Source organism: Lissotriton vulgaris, chromosome 12 (genome assembly GCF_964263255.1).
Source record: "Lissotriton vulgaris chromosome 12, aLisVul1.2, whole genome shotgun sequence".
NCBI classification, from domain to species: Eukaryota; Metazoa; Chordata; class Amphibia; order Caudata; family Salamandridae; genus Lissotriton; species Lissotriton vulgaris.
Window position 1 is genome coordinate 676,210,178 of NC_141700.1, and position 14,592 is coordinate 676,224,769.

Consider the following 14,592-nt stretch of genomic DNA (forward strand, 5'->3'; position numbering starts at 1 on the left):
TAAGGCTCTGGAGGGCTGGTTACTGGGCAGTAAAGTGTGTGATTATACAACTTGATTATGAGGGAGCAGATCCTTAATAACTGTCAGAATCAGCTGTTGCATCAGCACCTGGTAGACTCTTATCTGACTTCTCCCCAAGAATTGGGAAAGAAGGCAGACAAATGGGTCAGAACCACGTTGAAGCAGAAGGTACAGAACCAAGGTGGTGACCAGAAGAAGCAAGATCGTAATACGGGTGGGTAGGAGGGTAAAGACCAGAAGTCTTCACAAGACCCCCAAAAATCTTCTAATGGTGGGGATTCCCAATCTTCCAGAAAGAAAGACCAAAAGAAACCATGGTGTAAAATCTGTAGGCAGAATATCCATTGGACTACTGATTGCACTATAGCTAAAGACTCAACTCCAGCCACCATTGCCCCTAAGGCAACTGTTCCCCCTAGTTCAGCTCAAAAAGGTGGTACTCAGCAAGCAGAAGGGTGTAGTAGGGTTAACCCTGGGTTCTGAGATGGACTCTGGCCTAGTCAGAGTTCCAACTCAAGCTGTACTGATCTGTGATGGACGCATGGATATGTCCTCCTTTGTGAGTCCCAGTAACTTGAGCAAATACAGACAGCAGCCTTTGATGAATGGAAAAGAGGCTATGGCCTACCGGGATACAGGGGCAAGTGTCACAATGGTGACACAAGACCTTGTAGACCATGGACAGATCATACTTGGTGAACTTTACCAAGTGACCAATGCTAGCAATGTCAGGACCAACCATGCCCTGGCAGTTGTTAATTTCTCCTGGGGAGGGGTAACTGGCCTCAAGAAAGTTGTGGTAAATGCAGACCTCCCTATTGAATACTTTCTTGGCAATGATTTAGAGACTTCAGCCTGGTCTGAAGTGGAGTTAAGGACCCATGCAGAAATGTTAGGGATCTCTGCACATGTGTTTGCTGTGACTAGGTCAAAGGCCAAAATGTCTAAAACTGAACAGGCCCTGGATTCTGGAATAATGGACCAGGTACCTTCCAAGAAAAGGAGCAGTAGGGTTAAGGCAGTGCCTTCCCCCCTGACTCAGAGCGAAGATCAGTCTCTTGAGGGAGATGATTGTGCTCTTGAAGAAGGAACTGTCCCAGATTAACTTGAGCCTGATCAGGTTGAGTTCTTGGGGACAGGGGACCCCTCCAGGGCAGACCTGCGCTAGGAGCAGCAGAGCTGCCCTTCTCTTGAACCCCACAGACAGCAGGCTGCTGCTGAGGCTGCTGGGAATGCTAGTGGCACCCATAAGATTTATTGGGATGATGGACTCCTGTATTCAGAGAGTAGATACCCCAAGACTGGTGCAGCCAGGAGGTTGGTTATACCTTTGAAATTCAGGGGCTTCCTATTGACACTAGCCCATGATATTCCTTTGGCAGGACACCTGGGCCAAAACAAGACATGGGACAGAATTGTTCCTCACTTTCATTGGCCCCACATGTCTGAAGACACAAAGGAGTTTTGTCGCTCCTGTGTCACCTGTCAAACCAGTGGTAAGGCAGGTAGTACAACAAAGGCCCCCCTGATGCCACTACCCGTGTTGGGTGTTCCCTTTGAGAGGGTAGGGATTGACATTGTTGGTCCCATGGATCATCGAACAGCATATGGGCACAGGTTTATCTAAGTGGTGGTGGACCATGCCACTAGGTACCCAGAGGCAATTCACCTTAGGGCCACTACAGCACCTGTGGTGGCAAGAGCCCTCTTGGGAGTTTATTATTTATTTATTTAATTGTTTTATAGAGCGCAAACTTGGCCCGTTAGGGTATCAGAGCGCTTTACAGGGGATCACATTAGGCAAGGAATCACATTAAGGGTAGAGGACATGTATATACAGTTTACATTTAAATAACTCCAGATAAGGCACCAGATTTCCTGATGAGGTAGCATGGTATTCCGAATGGAGTCGCTAGTCAGTAGTTGGTCAAAGTCTATGTGTTGGTAGGAGGCAGCATTTAGGAGAGGAATTTACCCATAAGGAAGGTTTTGGCCTCCTTTTTGAAACGTGCCAAAGAGGGGAGTCTTCTGATGGCTGGCGGGAGAAAGTTTCATATTCTTGGAGCGGATCCAGAGAAAGCCCGGTTAAAAGGTTTTTTTTTTTCCGGAACTGTGCAGGTTGGAGTAAGAGGTCTCTGGCGGTCCACGAGTTTCTGATTCCGCCAGATACCACCAGTTTCTGTGCAAGATAAGCAGGGGAGTTTCACTATAAGGCCTTGTGTGTAATGCAGGCCAGTTTGAGTTGTATTCTTGCCGCGAGGGGAAGCCAGTTCAATACTTTCAGGTGTGGAGTTGTATGGTCAAATGTTTTTGAGCTTGTAAGAAGTCTGGCAGCAGCATTAAGGCAGGCTTGTAAGGGTGCCAGGGAGATCTTGGGTAAACCAGAGAGGGTGGACCATCCATATTCCAGTCTAGAGATTACTAGCGCTTGGACTGCACTTTTTAGGTCGGTAGTGTCAAGGAAGGGTTTCTGTTTCCAGACGTAGCTCAAGTGGAATCTGGCTGATTTGGCCATCAAGTTGATGTGGTCTCCCATGTTCAAATTGCAGTCAAGGGTTATTCCCAGAGATTTTGCTGAGTCCACGATGGTCGGCGGGCAAGCTAGGGCTGTGATAGCCTTGATCCATATCTGCGTCTCTGGATTGGTTTTTGGAGGGGAAATTAGGAGAAATTTTGTTTTCTTAGCATTGAGCTTGAGTTGTTTGGAGGTGAGCCAATGGACGGTTGATTTCAGGGCCTCATTCAGGTAGAGAATATCCTCGAGAGTGGAGGCTTTGATGTAGAGCTGGGTGTCGTCGGCATACATATGGTAGGAGATATTTGCTGAGCGTAATACTTCGGCAAGTGGTTCGAGGTAGAGGTTGAAGAGGGTAAGAGACAGGGTTGATCCTTGGAGGACTCGGACTTTGACCGGAGAGGGAGCAGAGAGGTTGTCGTTGATTAGGAATCGCTGCGATCGGTTTTGGAGGAAGGATCTAAACCATTTTAGAACTGCGCTATTCAAACACATCCTGAGTTAGAGGCGTTCAATTAGTTTTTCGTGGTTGACCGTGTCGAAGGCCGAGGAAAGATCTAGGAGGATTAAAATGCATGTTTTCCCTTGGTCCAAAGCTAGGAGGGCGTTGTCAACGATGTGGAGCCTGGTCGTTTCAGTACTGTTCCCAGGTCTGAATCCAAATTGGAAGTCATCGAGAATGTGGAAGTTGTTGATGTGTTGACTTAGTTGCTGTTGTGCACAATTCTCTAACACTTTGGCTAAGAGGGGGATGTTGGAGATAGATCTGAAATTGTCTGGAATCGCTGGGTCCAACGACGGCTTTTTCAAAATGGGGAGGATTTGGCCGGCTTTCAGAGAATCAGGAATGGAACCATGCTGGAGCGAGTCGTTAATTATTGCAGTCCAGCTAGGAATAATGGTTAGTGGTTATTCGGTTTTAGGGACAATTGGATTTTAGATACGGAGTCTTCGTCATAGAGGTTGAAGTCAGTCCAAAGTGCTTGGTTCTTAGGTGAAGTCTGTGGGGGCATCTCAGGAGGAGGGTGCATGCCTGGAAGGGATAGAGAGTATGTGGCAGCACTAAGTTCATTTTCTAAGGCTGTGACTTTGTCAGCGAAAAAGGAGGAGAATTCCTCAGATGATATTAAGGACTTGGGTGTTTCTTTTGAGGTTTTGACCAGTTTATTGGATTGGTGTTTGACCAGATCGAAGAGCTTGGGAGGTCTGTTCTTGGCGTTCTCTAGTTCGGATCCGAAAAATTATTTTTTAGAGTTAAGGATCTTCTTGTTGTAGGCATTTCTTGTCTGGTGGAGAAGTTTAAGATATGCGGCGGAGGGGTGCTGTCTCCAGATTCTTTCGGATTGCTGGAGGCATCTCCTCACGTTGTTGAGGGGTCTTGTGAACCAGGGGTTCTTATCTTTTGTTTGGGTTCTTTTTAGCTTTAGTGGGGCTAGTTCATCCATGATGTTCAAGATAGTTGCAGAGTAATGATTATTGAGGTCATTGACCATTGAGAAATGGGGAGGGGGGTCAGATGTGCAGAGAGCCTTCAGTTTATTGTGGTCTAGGTTTCTAGTGTCTCTAATCCAGTGTTTAGGAATCACTGGTTGTGGTGCCCTTATCTTGTGGGTGCCAGGAGTAGGAATGTGATGGTGTGGTGGTCAGACCAGTCACACAGGTCTACAGAGATAAGCTTGACTGTTGATTCCTTAGAGATGATCCAGTCGAGGGTGGCCCCTTTCAAGTGTGTTGGGAGTGAACAGGCTTGAGTCAGGGCTTGATCTGACAGGAGGGCTTTGATGGCGTTTACATGAGGATCCTTGGAGTTATTCCAGTGCAGGTTGAAATCGCCCAGGAAGATATCTTTAGAGTGCGAGGAGGACTTAGCAGTGATAGGTTCCCTGAGTTGGTCAGTGAAGGAGTCCTTCGTGCCAGGGGGGTGATAGATGATGTGTAACTTGCACAAAAGAGTGGAGTTGCTACAGATGGAGAGTGCAAGGTATTCGCAAGAGTCGGTAGAATCCGCCAGGAGTTCTGTGGCACTGAGGTTGGATCGGTAGATGCAGGCGATGCCTCCTCCTTTCATGTTAGATTGCCTGTCCAGTCTAGCAATGTTGTAGCCGGGAGGGACTAAGAGGTCTAGGCATGGAGATGAGTCATTGAGCCATGATTTTGTTAGAATAGCTAAGTCAAAGTTTTTGTTCATGATGAGTGCAGCAATGTTACCGGCGTGCTTAAACGCCGATTGGCAGTTGATTAAGAGGCCAGACAGAGAGGAATCAGGGGCAGTGTCTGGAGATAGGGTGGACAAGTGCACCGGCGCTAGGTTGCTCTTGACCATACTTCTGTTGCAGAAGGTAGCCAATCTTTTGGTGTTAATAGAGACTGTGTGGATGGCATGTGCGCTTCTGGTGTCTAGCGGGCAAAGGGTAATTGGGGCAAAGTTGTAGTCGCTGAGGATGGCAAGGATTTCCTCTTCAGTAAGGTCTAGTGGGCTAGGGGTGGCATGTGTAGAGTTGTAGGAGCGGGCGAGAGCTAGGGTTTCTTCCTCCGAGAGGTGGCATGGTTGCTTGCGAGGGCAAAGATGTCTCAAAGGTAACAGTAGAGGGTGCTTGGGGGTCTCGGTGGTGTGTGGGGGGGGGTCCACTGGGTTTTGATGTTGGTGAGGGAGAGTTCAGCGAGGTGCAGGAGGTTCTTTAGGTCTAGTTTGGAGATATGGATATTCTGAGTTAGCTTGGCAGCTCTGGAATGCAGGGTTTCGAAATCCCTATAGGAGGGTAGTGTAGGCGGGCAGGGGGGCAGTTGCTCTGGGGCAGTGCTATCAGACTCCCTGCAAGGGGAGGGCGTTGGGGGTTAGGGGGACAGTATTTCTGGAGCCCTGGTATCTGTATGCATAGGAGACCGGGTAAAAGGGGTAGATCGTTCTATATTGTGGGATTCTGGCGGCAAACCAGTCTCCTGGTTAGCGTGTGGGGTTGGTGGGGGGTAGACCAAAGTTCTGGAGACGACTCTATTGGCAAGGCTAGGAGATAAGTTAGCGAAGTTAGGAAGGGCAGTGGTAGAGACTCTTCGGGAGATGGTTTGTGAGCTCGGCAGGCAAGTAGGATCTGTGTCGCAAGTGTTTGAAATTGTAAGATACTCGCAGTTAGAGTGGGGAGCTGGCTGGGCTGGGATCAGAGGTGCAGGGATGATTCTCCTGGTACGGTCAGGCGCCAAGCAAGAGGGGATGGGATGATCGGTGTTGGGAACCCTAGGGGGGGTGGTTAATGGGTGGTTAGGGATGATAGGCAGGCTGGTCAGAGGGGTGTCGGGCAAGTGTTACCCTGTTAGTGTCGGGCACATGGTTACTGAGGTTGGTAAAAATGCTTGCAAATTTGTTGAGGTTTCTGGATGAGGCTTGGATCAAGACAATGCCGCTTTTATAGAGGGTGATTGTGAGGTCAGATTGCAAGTTTGCGGAGGGTGCTATTGTAATTTAGTGCCATGTGGGGATGTTCCTGGTTGCACGTACGTTGAGGAGGTGCACAAAGGATTTTCGCCAGTAGGGGGTCCTTTTGGAGTAGAAGATTAGGTCATTGATGACTGTGCACTTATCCGTGCTATAACATAGGTTGGAAATCAATGTCTCAGGGTGACTCTTCAGGGTGGAGTACTTGAAGGTTTTTGCAGCGGCTTTGGAGAGTTTGGGGGGGGTAAACCAGAGTAAGATTTGCAGTGCAATAGGTCTCGCGTTTGCGAGAGTTTGAGCTACTGGCATTGTAAATGACAAACCTTTTATCTATGTGTTGGTTTTGAAAACCTATAAATAAAAGGCATTGTCATTTACAATGCCAATAGCTTAACATTTTGCAAATGCAAGTCCTATTTCATTACTTACTACAGGCAATGTTTGTAGTAATATCCAGGAAATCGACACTAAAAACTGGCCCACCTACCAGGTCCATTTCACCTCTACAGTCTCATTCCTTGCAGCTCTGGTGAAAAGAACTAAAACCTCCCCTTTCTTCCTTATTCCTGCCACCAACGAACTGACTGACCCTGAATGTCTTGCAGGGCGGCAGTCAAACTCCTGGAGGACACTAACCTCACTCTCTCATCAGTTGCCGTTGTATGCATGTCCTGTGGGGGCACCCAGTGACCATGCCTGCCTCTTGCTGCCCTCTTACTTGTTAGATGGTCTGCCAGCCTATATAAATACCCGTAAAAGACTGAAATATATGACCAAGGCTTCCAAAGCACTCCCTGCTTTATGTAAAATCTGAGATCCAGTATTTATCTATACAAATAAAGAATTCTTACTTACTAGATGTAGCTATGTTGTTATTGTATGGTATATATTTACACATCATCCAGGAATATCTTCTTTCTTCCACTCAGTCCAAACCAGGTAGCTGAGAAGGTCGCCTCCAGAATCGCAGAAGGCTTTAGTGATGCGGCTCTCATAATGGTACGTGAATGTTGCTGTTTTTTTCTTTACAACTGTTGAGGCCCTTTATAATTTTTTGCTGAGTAGGGAAAGGGCACGCTGAGGACCACACTGTGGCAATTTGTTACGTTTAATAAATTTTTGAAGGCTTCACCAGGCTTCTGAATGTCTTTTCATCCCCTTTTTGTCGCCTACCCTTCCATGGTTCTATGTAGCCAACAACCAATGCAGGATATTTGGAGACCAAGTGACAGGAAGTTGTATGATGCTGAGTGCAAGGAGAGGTGCATAAAGTAAAATTAGGAGACCACTTGTCTCATATAACGTGTGCTGTTGAATACTATGAAAAGTTTCATCTTCAGAGGACGGGTGTGATCAATTACTTTATGGCACCAGTCTGTACACCACAGTATTATTCTGGTTGGCAGTGCTTCAAGTAGAAGTGTGTTTTTTCCTACTAAGTTGCTTGTTCGCTGCTTTTCTTCCACAATTCCGATTGCGCACTAGAGTTTTTCTAAAAGTTCCAACTCAGTGCACTGACTGTCATTTGATTTACACCTTTACAACACCTAATATTTAGTACAAGTCTGTTTCCAGAGCAGGCACCCCCACTGTACCTTGGGTAGTCCAGATTGGACACTAGCATGGCAGCACCAATGGATCTTAAGTTCTATCACTGGTTGGATTTTAACCCATAAAATGAACTATTTTAATATAATTTGTTTGTCTTATTATACCTATGAAAGAAAACAAAATACATGACAATTCTAGAAGTTTTATCTTCACGCTGCTGTTCCTGATGGACATTAGATGGAGGCAGACTGCGTATTGATCAGGTTTGGAAATCACAGTCACTGGGCTGCCTTCTGGAGTAAAATATGCCATATCCTTAGCTATTTAAACGTCACTTCATCGTTTGAAAACAGTTGGGGAAAAAAGTGTGAAATTGTTAAGGATGCATTGTTTTTTACATACTGTTATTGTGTTGTATAACTTCTGTGGAAGGTGATCTAAAACAATCTTGGGGCTTTGTAAGTCACTAAACCACCAGATGTGTCCAGTTGAGCAGCCTGCCTACGTCCTCCAACATTGACATGTTTTATTTTAACCTGCGAAAACAGTTCTGCTGTTCCACGTTTGAGAGTATTACATGGCATGTAGAGGGTCAGCAGTTCTACCCAGAGTTCTATTCCCAAGGAAGCTACGATCAGGGCCAGTGAAATTATGCGATTGTGCGGCTGTGGCATTTTTCACATAGTTTCAGATTAGCTTCATTTGCCACATAATCCATAATCTACTGCACAATCTGCAGATTTCAACCCAAAAAATTGTTCTAGTTCAAAAGGTTTAAAAGTTATTAAAAACGCAGCGACACTCAGTAAAATGCCCTTGCAAAGGTTGGCTGGTCACCTCCTGTTGTGATTTGCTGTACTTAGATGTCAACCTGGTATTAATAAGGTGCAAACAATACCCAGATTGTGTTAAGTTTCAAAATGACAAAATAATGAAGTAATAATATCACAAAAAATGCTGCATTATGCCACATAATCTGCCTTTTCTTGCCGCAGTTTACTCAACCCTGCTGCATAATTTGGCCCTGTTGACTATTTCCAGTGACCCTGGCTGTGATACAACAGTAACCAACAGAGCATTACTTACTCGTGATTCTCTATAACTCAAAGAAGTTGGGGACGTTTCTTTCTGAAGAGTTTCATGTTTACAGCAAGTACATTTTGCATACACAATATATGTGCAAACATCGGCCAGTTTGTGTCAACGTTTGTAGATGCATCTTTGTTTCTCTTTGTATGTTAGGTGGACAATACAAAATTAACAGTGGACTGCATAGAACCTACTATTCATGTGTACGAGCACCACGACAACAGGTGGAGGTGCAAAGATCCCCATATGTGAGTACCTCTTGAAGTTTGCTTTCCTCTGTGATAAACATGGAGATACTTCATAGATGGTCAGACCTGTTACTGGGACCAGCCAATATAATGATCTGGGGGGTTTAATTCATTTCTATGTGCCGTGGACTCATCTGACAGCTAGTAATAGTGCTAAGCACAAGGTGTAAGCATTGGGACGCCTCCCCTGCAAGTATTCGAAAACTGTGATGCCTGTTTTCGGGTTGAGCTGGTGGATAGGAGACTGTTCAGGAGTAAAGTTGGAGGGCGCTTGTTGAGAAGTGGTGGGGTGTTAAGTCAAAGGAGGAAATCTGATTTCAAAAGGACAGATTTGGAGGGAAAGGGTTTGGTTTTAAAGTGAAAGATGCTATTACCTCATGGAAAATATTAAATTGAAGGAGTGTCGGTTGAAGGGCAAGGGTGAAATTGAAGTGGGAGGGGTTGAAGAAGAAAGGAATTTGCTGGTTGTTCTAGCCAGTGGGCACATGGTGGTAAGACATCGGAATAGGGGGGAGGGGGCGATAAGTCAGTGACCCAGTGCAAAGTCCCCTTTATTGACTCATACTGAGATGGTGTCTCAGAATCTGAGGTACATGCAGTACTCAGCTCAACATTATCACAGCGATGCTCAAGCAATTCTTTTTTTTTTATTATACACGAACCATCATGTAGATTGTTGTAACTCTGGGATAGTAACACACAATGCTGGTTCATCCACCTCTGATTGGAAACAAACATCCACAATGTGCATGTATTTCTCATTCCGAAAGCGCGCAAATCAGAATCTGATACAAACTGTGCACATGCAGGTTGTGGGCTACACAAATGCGAACAAGCAATAAAGATTAGCTTACACTCACACCCTCTTAAATGCCAAATATGGTTGGGGCACTTTAAAAGTCACTTTGTAAAGTTCCATTTTATATATACAGACCCTTTCCTCAACACGAGCTAAATATAGATTTCAAATGGCAATTTGGCTAGTCGCTGCTCTGGAAACCTATTAAGTCAGAAAAAAGATCACTGGTTTTATCTTGTATGTTTTTCTAGTTTTGTATAGCTTATACATGACCCAAAGGGCATCGGAGCACTTTACAGGAACTATGTGGGTACAAATATAAAAAAAAGGCCAAAATGGATAACATCAAGAGGTATGACATCAGACGCAAGGGAGGGCCATCATCCCCATTTTCAAGAGCAGGGAGGATTGTTATGTTGCAATATCAGAAGGAATGTTCCCTTACTGGGTTTATCTTTCTCTATCCTCGAGCTCCTCCCATTTTTTCCTTTGTTCTTTTAAATTCTGATATTTTTTGTGTATTTGTGTTTTGTTGAAAGGAAATTTGATGGCGTTAATGCGACTCATATAGGTCATTTTGGTGTCTAGAAATCTAACTGATGTTGGATTATATATTTAAAATAAAAAGGAATTGGTATATATATATATATATATATATATATATATATATATATATATATATATATATATATATATATTAGATTGCTCTCCTCAGTTGTCTGTTTTTGTTTTCTGAGGGAAGTGGGATTGTTCAACCCATTGAAGAATTGTGTAATGTCCAGGGGGCATTTATCGATTTACCCTTTCTTGCCCCTGGCACTGCAAACTTCACAGCAATCGAGGCCTCATAAGATGACATTTGGACCATTTGATTTCAGCCCTTAACTTGACTTCTTGTTTAATTACAGTGACTACTATGAAGACTGGGGTGAAGTTCGGAGGATTTCTGGGTCCCTCCTTGAAGACAGATCGTACGAAAGCCTGGTAGATTTTGACAACCACCTCGATGACATCCGAAATGACTGGACAAACCCAGAGATCAACAAAGCCATTCTACATTTATGTTGAAGAGTTGCTGCTCTCCGGCACCTCCCACAGAGGAGCAGGACTAATTTAATTGTGAAAAAGAGTAACCTGATTTTTATTTTATATAGGCATGAACCGAGCTGGGTTCCCTAACCCAGAAAAGATTGGAGATTTTATTAAATAGTACAATCTTTCAGCAAAGAAACTTTACAGACCTTGCAAATAGGACCTACATAATGGATTCAAACCCAGTCTTGGTGAATGTTTGGTCACTTAACCCTCTTTATGCAAATCACAATATTCTCTTTCTAATCATCTGAACTTTGCTATGAAAACAAGAGCATTCCAGATTGAATTGTAATGCACATTTTGAAGATTGCACGTCGGTTATTGGTCCTAAATTGTTCTTTTCATAGAAGTTGCTGGTGCTCGAGAACAAAAGGCCATCCCCGTAGCTTAGTGCCCTCCCCAAAAGGCCATAACTGTAGCTTAGTGCCCTCCCCAAAAGGCCATAACTGTAGCTTAGTGCCCTCCCCAAAAGGCCAACCCTGTAGCTTAGTACCCTCCCCACACTCTCTTCCCGCTGGCACCGTAAACACCTCCACAAGGCCCGGCACTGGTGTATGGCTAACTTTCCAAGCTGCACTTTTGGGACATCTTAGTGCCTCTTCTGTCTACCTCCTCTAATCCTTATTTCTTTAACCTCAAGGCGTGCGGACCCAAGTGAACAGCTTATTCAGTCTGAACTCCCTGCGTTACTTACTAGATCTTCATAGAGGCAATGCGCTGAATATTATCCATGCTGCGGAATAGTTCCAATCTTTAAATGCAAAGAGACAATGCAGTTTAAACTGGCTAGACAACTACATATGAACATTATCCATGTCATACAGATTATGGACTGTTTTCTGGTCTGGCTAGGGACTTTTTCTTATAAGTATCTCTTAATATTGCCACCACATGGCCTCGGTGCAGCAGAAATGATTAGTTGTCTTATATAAGCTATGCTATGGTGATCCATCACTACTTAACGTGTGGTGCAGGAATCACCTCTCAGGCTGCTGTTTCCCTGCACTGCCTGCCCGCCCGCCCACCCTCACAGCGCCCTTTCAGGCCAGAGCGTAGCCAAGCATGGCAATATTAGGGTGAGTGGAAAATGTGAAAAGGCTTCTTATCTTGCGGGTATACATTTTGTTTTTCTTCATGTCCCCTTCTTGTGTCTTGCTGGTTGGTGGAAGTCTATGGTAGAAGGGTGTGGTGTGTCAATAGTCATGGGATATGTTTAGTTTTGACAGGTTTATGAACTCTGGTCAGACCCACATTTTTATCATGCCAATGTTAATGAGCCTTCGCCTGCTGCTTTTTGGCGCTAAATGTATATCTTAGTGAGTTCTCGTAATAAGCCATGATTAGCTGAATTGCGCCGTGTTGAGGAACTGCACGTCCTTCAGGAAATTCTTTTTTTTTTTCGGTGTCCAGAAAGCTCATCAAAGAGATTATTTTGTAGTAGAGCTGTTCTGTTCCAAGGTTGGCAGGTATTACCCAATCCTCCTAACCCCTCCTAGCACTAGGTGACACAGTTATCACTGTTTGGCAAGCAAGAGCTAGAATAGGTGCCTCTGACGAGTAATTGGTTTTCATTTTGTGATTACTGTGTTCAGCTCGTTTCCAGCCCTGCATGCAACAAAAAGCTGGTACCTCTGAAATATACATGTTTTGTGTTCTGTGATGACCTTGAGTTGACCGGAGAAGTCCTATCTTTTTTCACTCGTGTTGGTTTCTTTGTTTATCTTTTTCTTCGTAAAGGCCAGTCTATGTGTGAGAAGATTCCTCCTGGGTGGTGCAGACACCTCCGTCATCATTACACATTCAGAAGTGGCTCCAAAATGGAGCTCTTTTCAGAAGATGGTGTCATGCCTTGATGCAGACCCGGACAAATCTTCCATCGGCTCATGCTCTTACCTCCTTGGGGTCTGACATTGGGTGATTTTTAGCTACAGTGCATTTAGCAGTTGGGGTCTAAACTTGGCTCTCATATCCATGTGGAATTTGAGCAGCATTTTGGCGCTTTGAAAGTTTTTGTCATATACCAGCCTTTTCTACTGCTACTAAACAGGAGGTGTTGAAAAGAATTCATAACAAAACCAAAGCGTCAGCAGAGGCTATGTGGACACAAGGGTTTAATCTTAAATAAAGTGTTTCAGTTGTATTTTGTGGACAGTGAAAATGTTAATGATAACATTTTAATGATATTGCAGTCTATGACTTGGATAAATAATGTCACTATGAGGCGCGTTTCAGGGCTGCATTTGGATTGAGTTTGGAGTAAATGGAGTGGAAGAAAGCAGATCCACATAATACATAAATGACTGAAGGTTCACACCTAGTGTTGTCAAGACTCTCCTCGAAATCCCTCATGTGGGAGGTACATGCTTTGCTTGTGGGTCATTCTTCACAACGGGTAAAGTTAGCGCAAAAGCAGTAATTCAAGAGAACAGTCTTTTTTTCAGTTTAAAAGGACCATGTGTAAATTTCAAATCTGAGCTTTATACTTTTCTGGGTTCTAGGATTATGTACTTTTTTAATCGGTTAAATATTTGTAAGATTCCAATTGTCATAATTTCAGTTTTCCTCTGAGACCCTTAATCCACCTTTTTTGCAGTATCCAGTTGGCCAATTCCAGTACTATATTCCACATTCTTTAATTGCTTTTTCTTTACATTGTCAATGACATTAACTATGCTTGGATAACCTTCTCATGTACCAGAAATAAAGATGGATTAATTCTCTGATCACTAATGACTCTGCCTGTGTTGTTATCTCATCTTTTTTGCAGTACAAATGTGTTTTATGGATTCCCCAGCTGTGCCTAACCTTGTATCCAGTGGTTTAAATCGGAGAACTTCACTTGAAGGAGTGTGCTCGATGTGTATCTGTGATTACGCTCTTTTGTCGCGACAACCAGTGCTCTGTAATTCCCCATAGTCCATACCAGGTGTGTACCTACCATTGGTGGTGCAGGAGCCAATTGAACCTTGATAATTGCTATATTTTACTATCCCAACAGTAGTCGAAGGGGCCATTTTCTTTGCTTGTCTCGGCCAATGGCATCCTTGCTAAGCTGCTGGTTGGTACCCTCATCTTCCATCCTGCAGGACAAGAGCTGGATATTTTACAGAGTTTGGTGATTGGGGCAAAGGGTTAATACAGTGGTTCCCAAACTTTTTTGGCCCGTGGCTCCCTTGACCGGGTTGGCGGTTGGCCGTGGCTCCCCACCATTTTTTTGCCGGTGTGTCAGGCAGCGCACTGTGCTAGGCACAGATTTTTGGCTTGAGTGTTTTAGGCAACGCCCTTTGTTGCATCGGCCACGCCCCTTTGAGACCCCCCCATTTTTTTTTATCCCACTTGGGGCCCTGCATTTGAATGGACGTAGGAGTGCTTCACCCGTCCTGCTACTAGCTGCATGGGTTTTTCCTCCAGGCCTCCAAGATCCGCCCAGTCATAAAAAATAAATGCCCAGGGCACATGGGGAGCAAACTCAAAAGCTGAGCTGGAGAAAGGAGGAAGGAGTACAGTTAATGGCAAAATTGCGAGTTCCAAGCCCTGCATAATGAGTAAGCAAGTCTTGCAACACTATATTAACAGGAATAAAACATAAACTGCTTGATCTGCTTACAAACAACTTTTAGGTTTAATCAAATGCAGAACAAGAAAGTGAAACTATGTCTCTGACACATGATGAGGACCGGTCTTTCCGCAGCCTTAAGGCAGCCAGGCCCATACCCAGTCCCTGCTTCGTCTGTGTGTGTGACTTTGGTAGCTTGCCTACCCCTGGATCAGCAGCGTGCAGTGACCTCCAGTGCCTCTGCGGAAGTGAACGGTTCTGTGGGTCTGTTGCCAGGGACGCCTTTGC

General features: G+C 44.6%; 1 protein-coding gene across 2 annotated transcripts in view; it reads left to right on the forward strand.

Annotated features, from left to right (window-relative positions):
* EMC8 (ER membrane protein complex subunit 8) overlaps positions 1-13,474 on the forward strand; it is a 50,042-nt gene extending 36,568 nt beyond the window's left edge. The window contains exons 3-6 of one of the 2 annotated variants that reach the window (XR_015302471.1): positions 6,896-6,965; positions 8,760-8,854; positions 10,562-11,138; positions 11,234-13,474. Coding sequence is in view for 1 of the 2 variants with exons in the window: in XM_086945859.1 (XP_086801985.1) it covers positions 6,896-6,965; positions 8,760-8,854; positions 10,562-10,721 (325 nt within the window). In the remaining variant the exon portion in view is untranslated. Of the gene's footprint in view, positions 1-6,895; positions 6,966-8,759; positions 8,855-10,561 lie in introns of both variants that reach the window. The other variant, XM_086945859.1, reaches the window with a different exon arrangement.
* Positions 13,475-14,592: the final 1,118 nt, after the last annotated feature.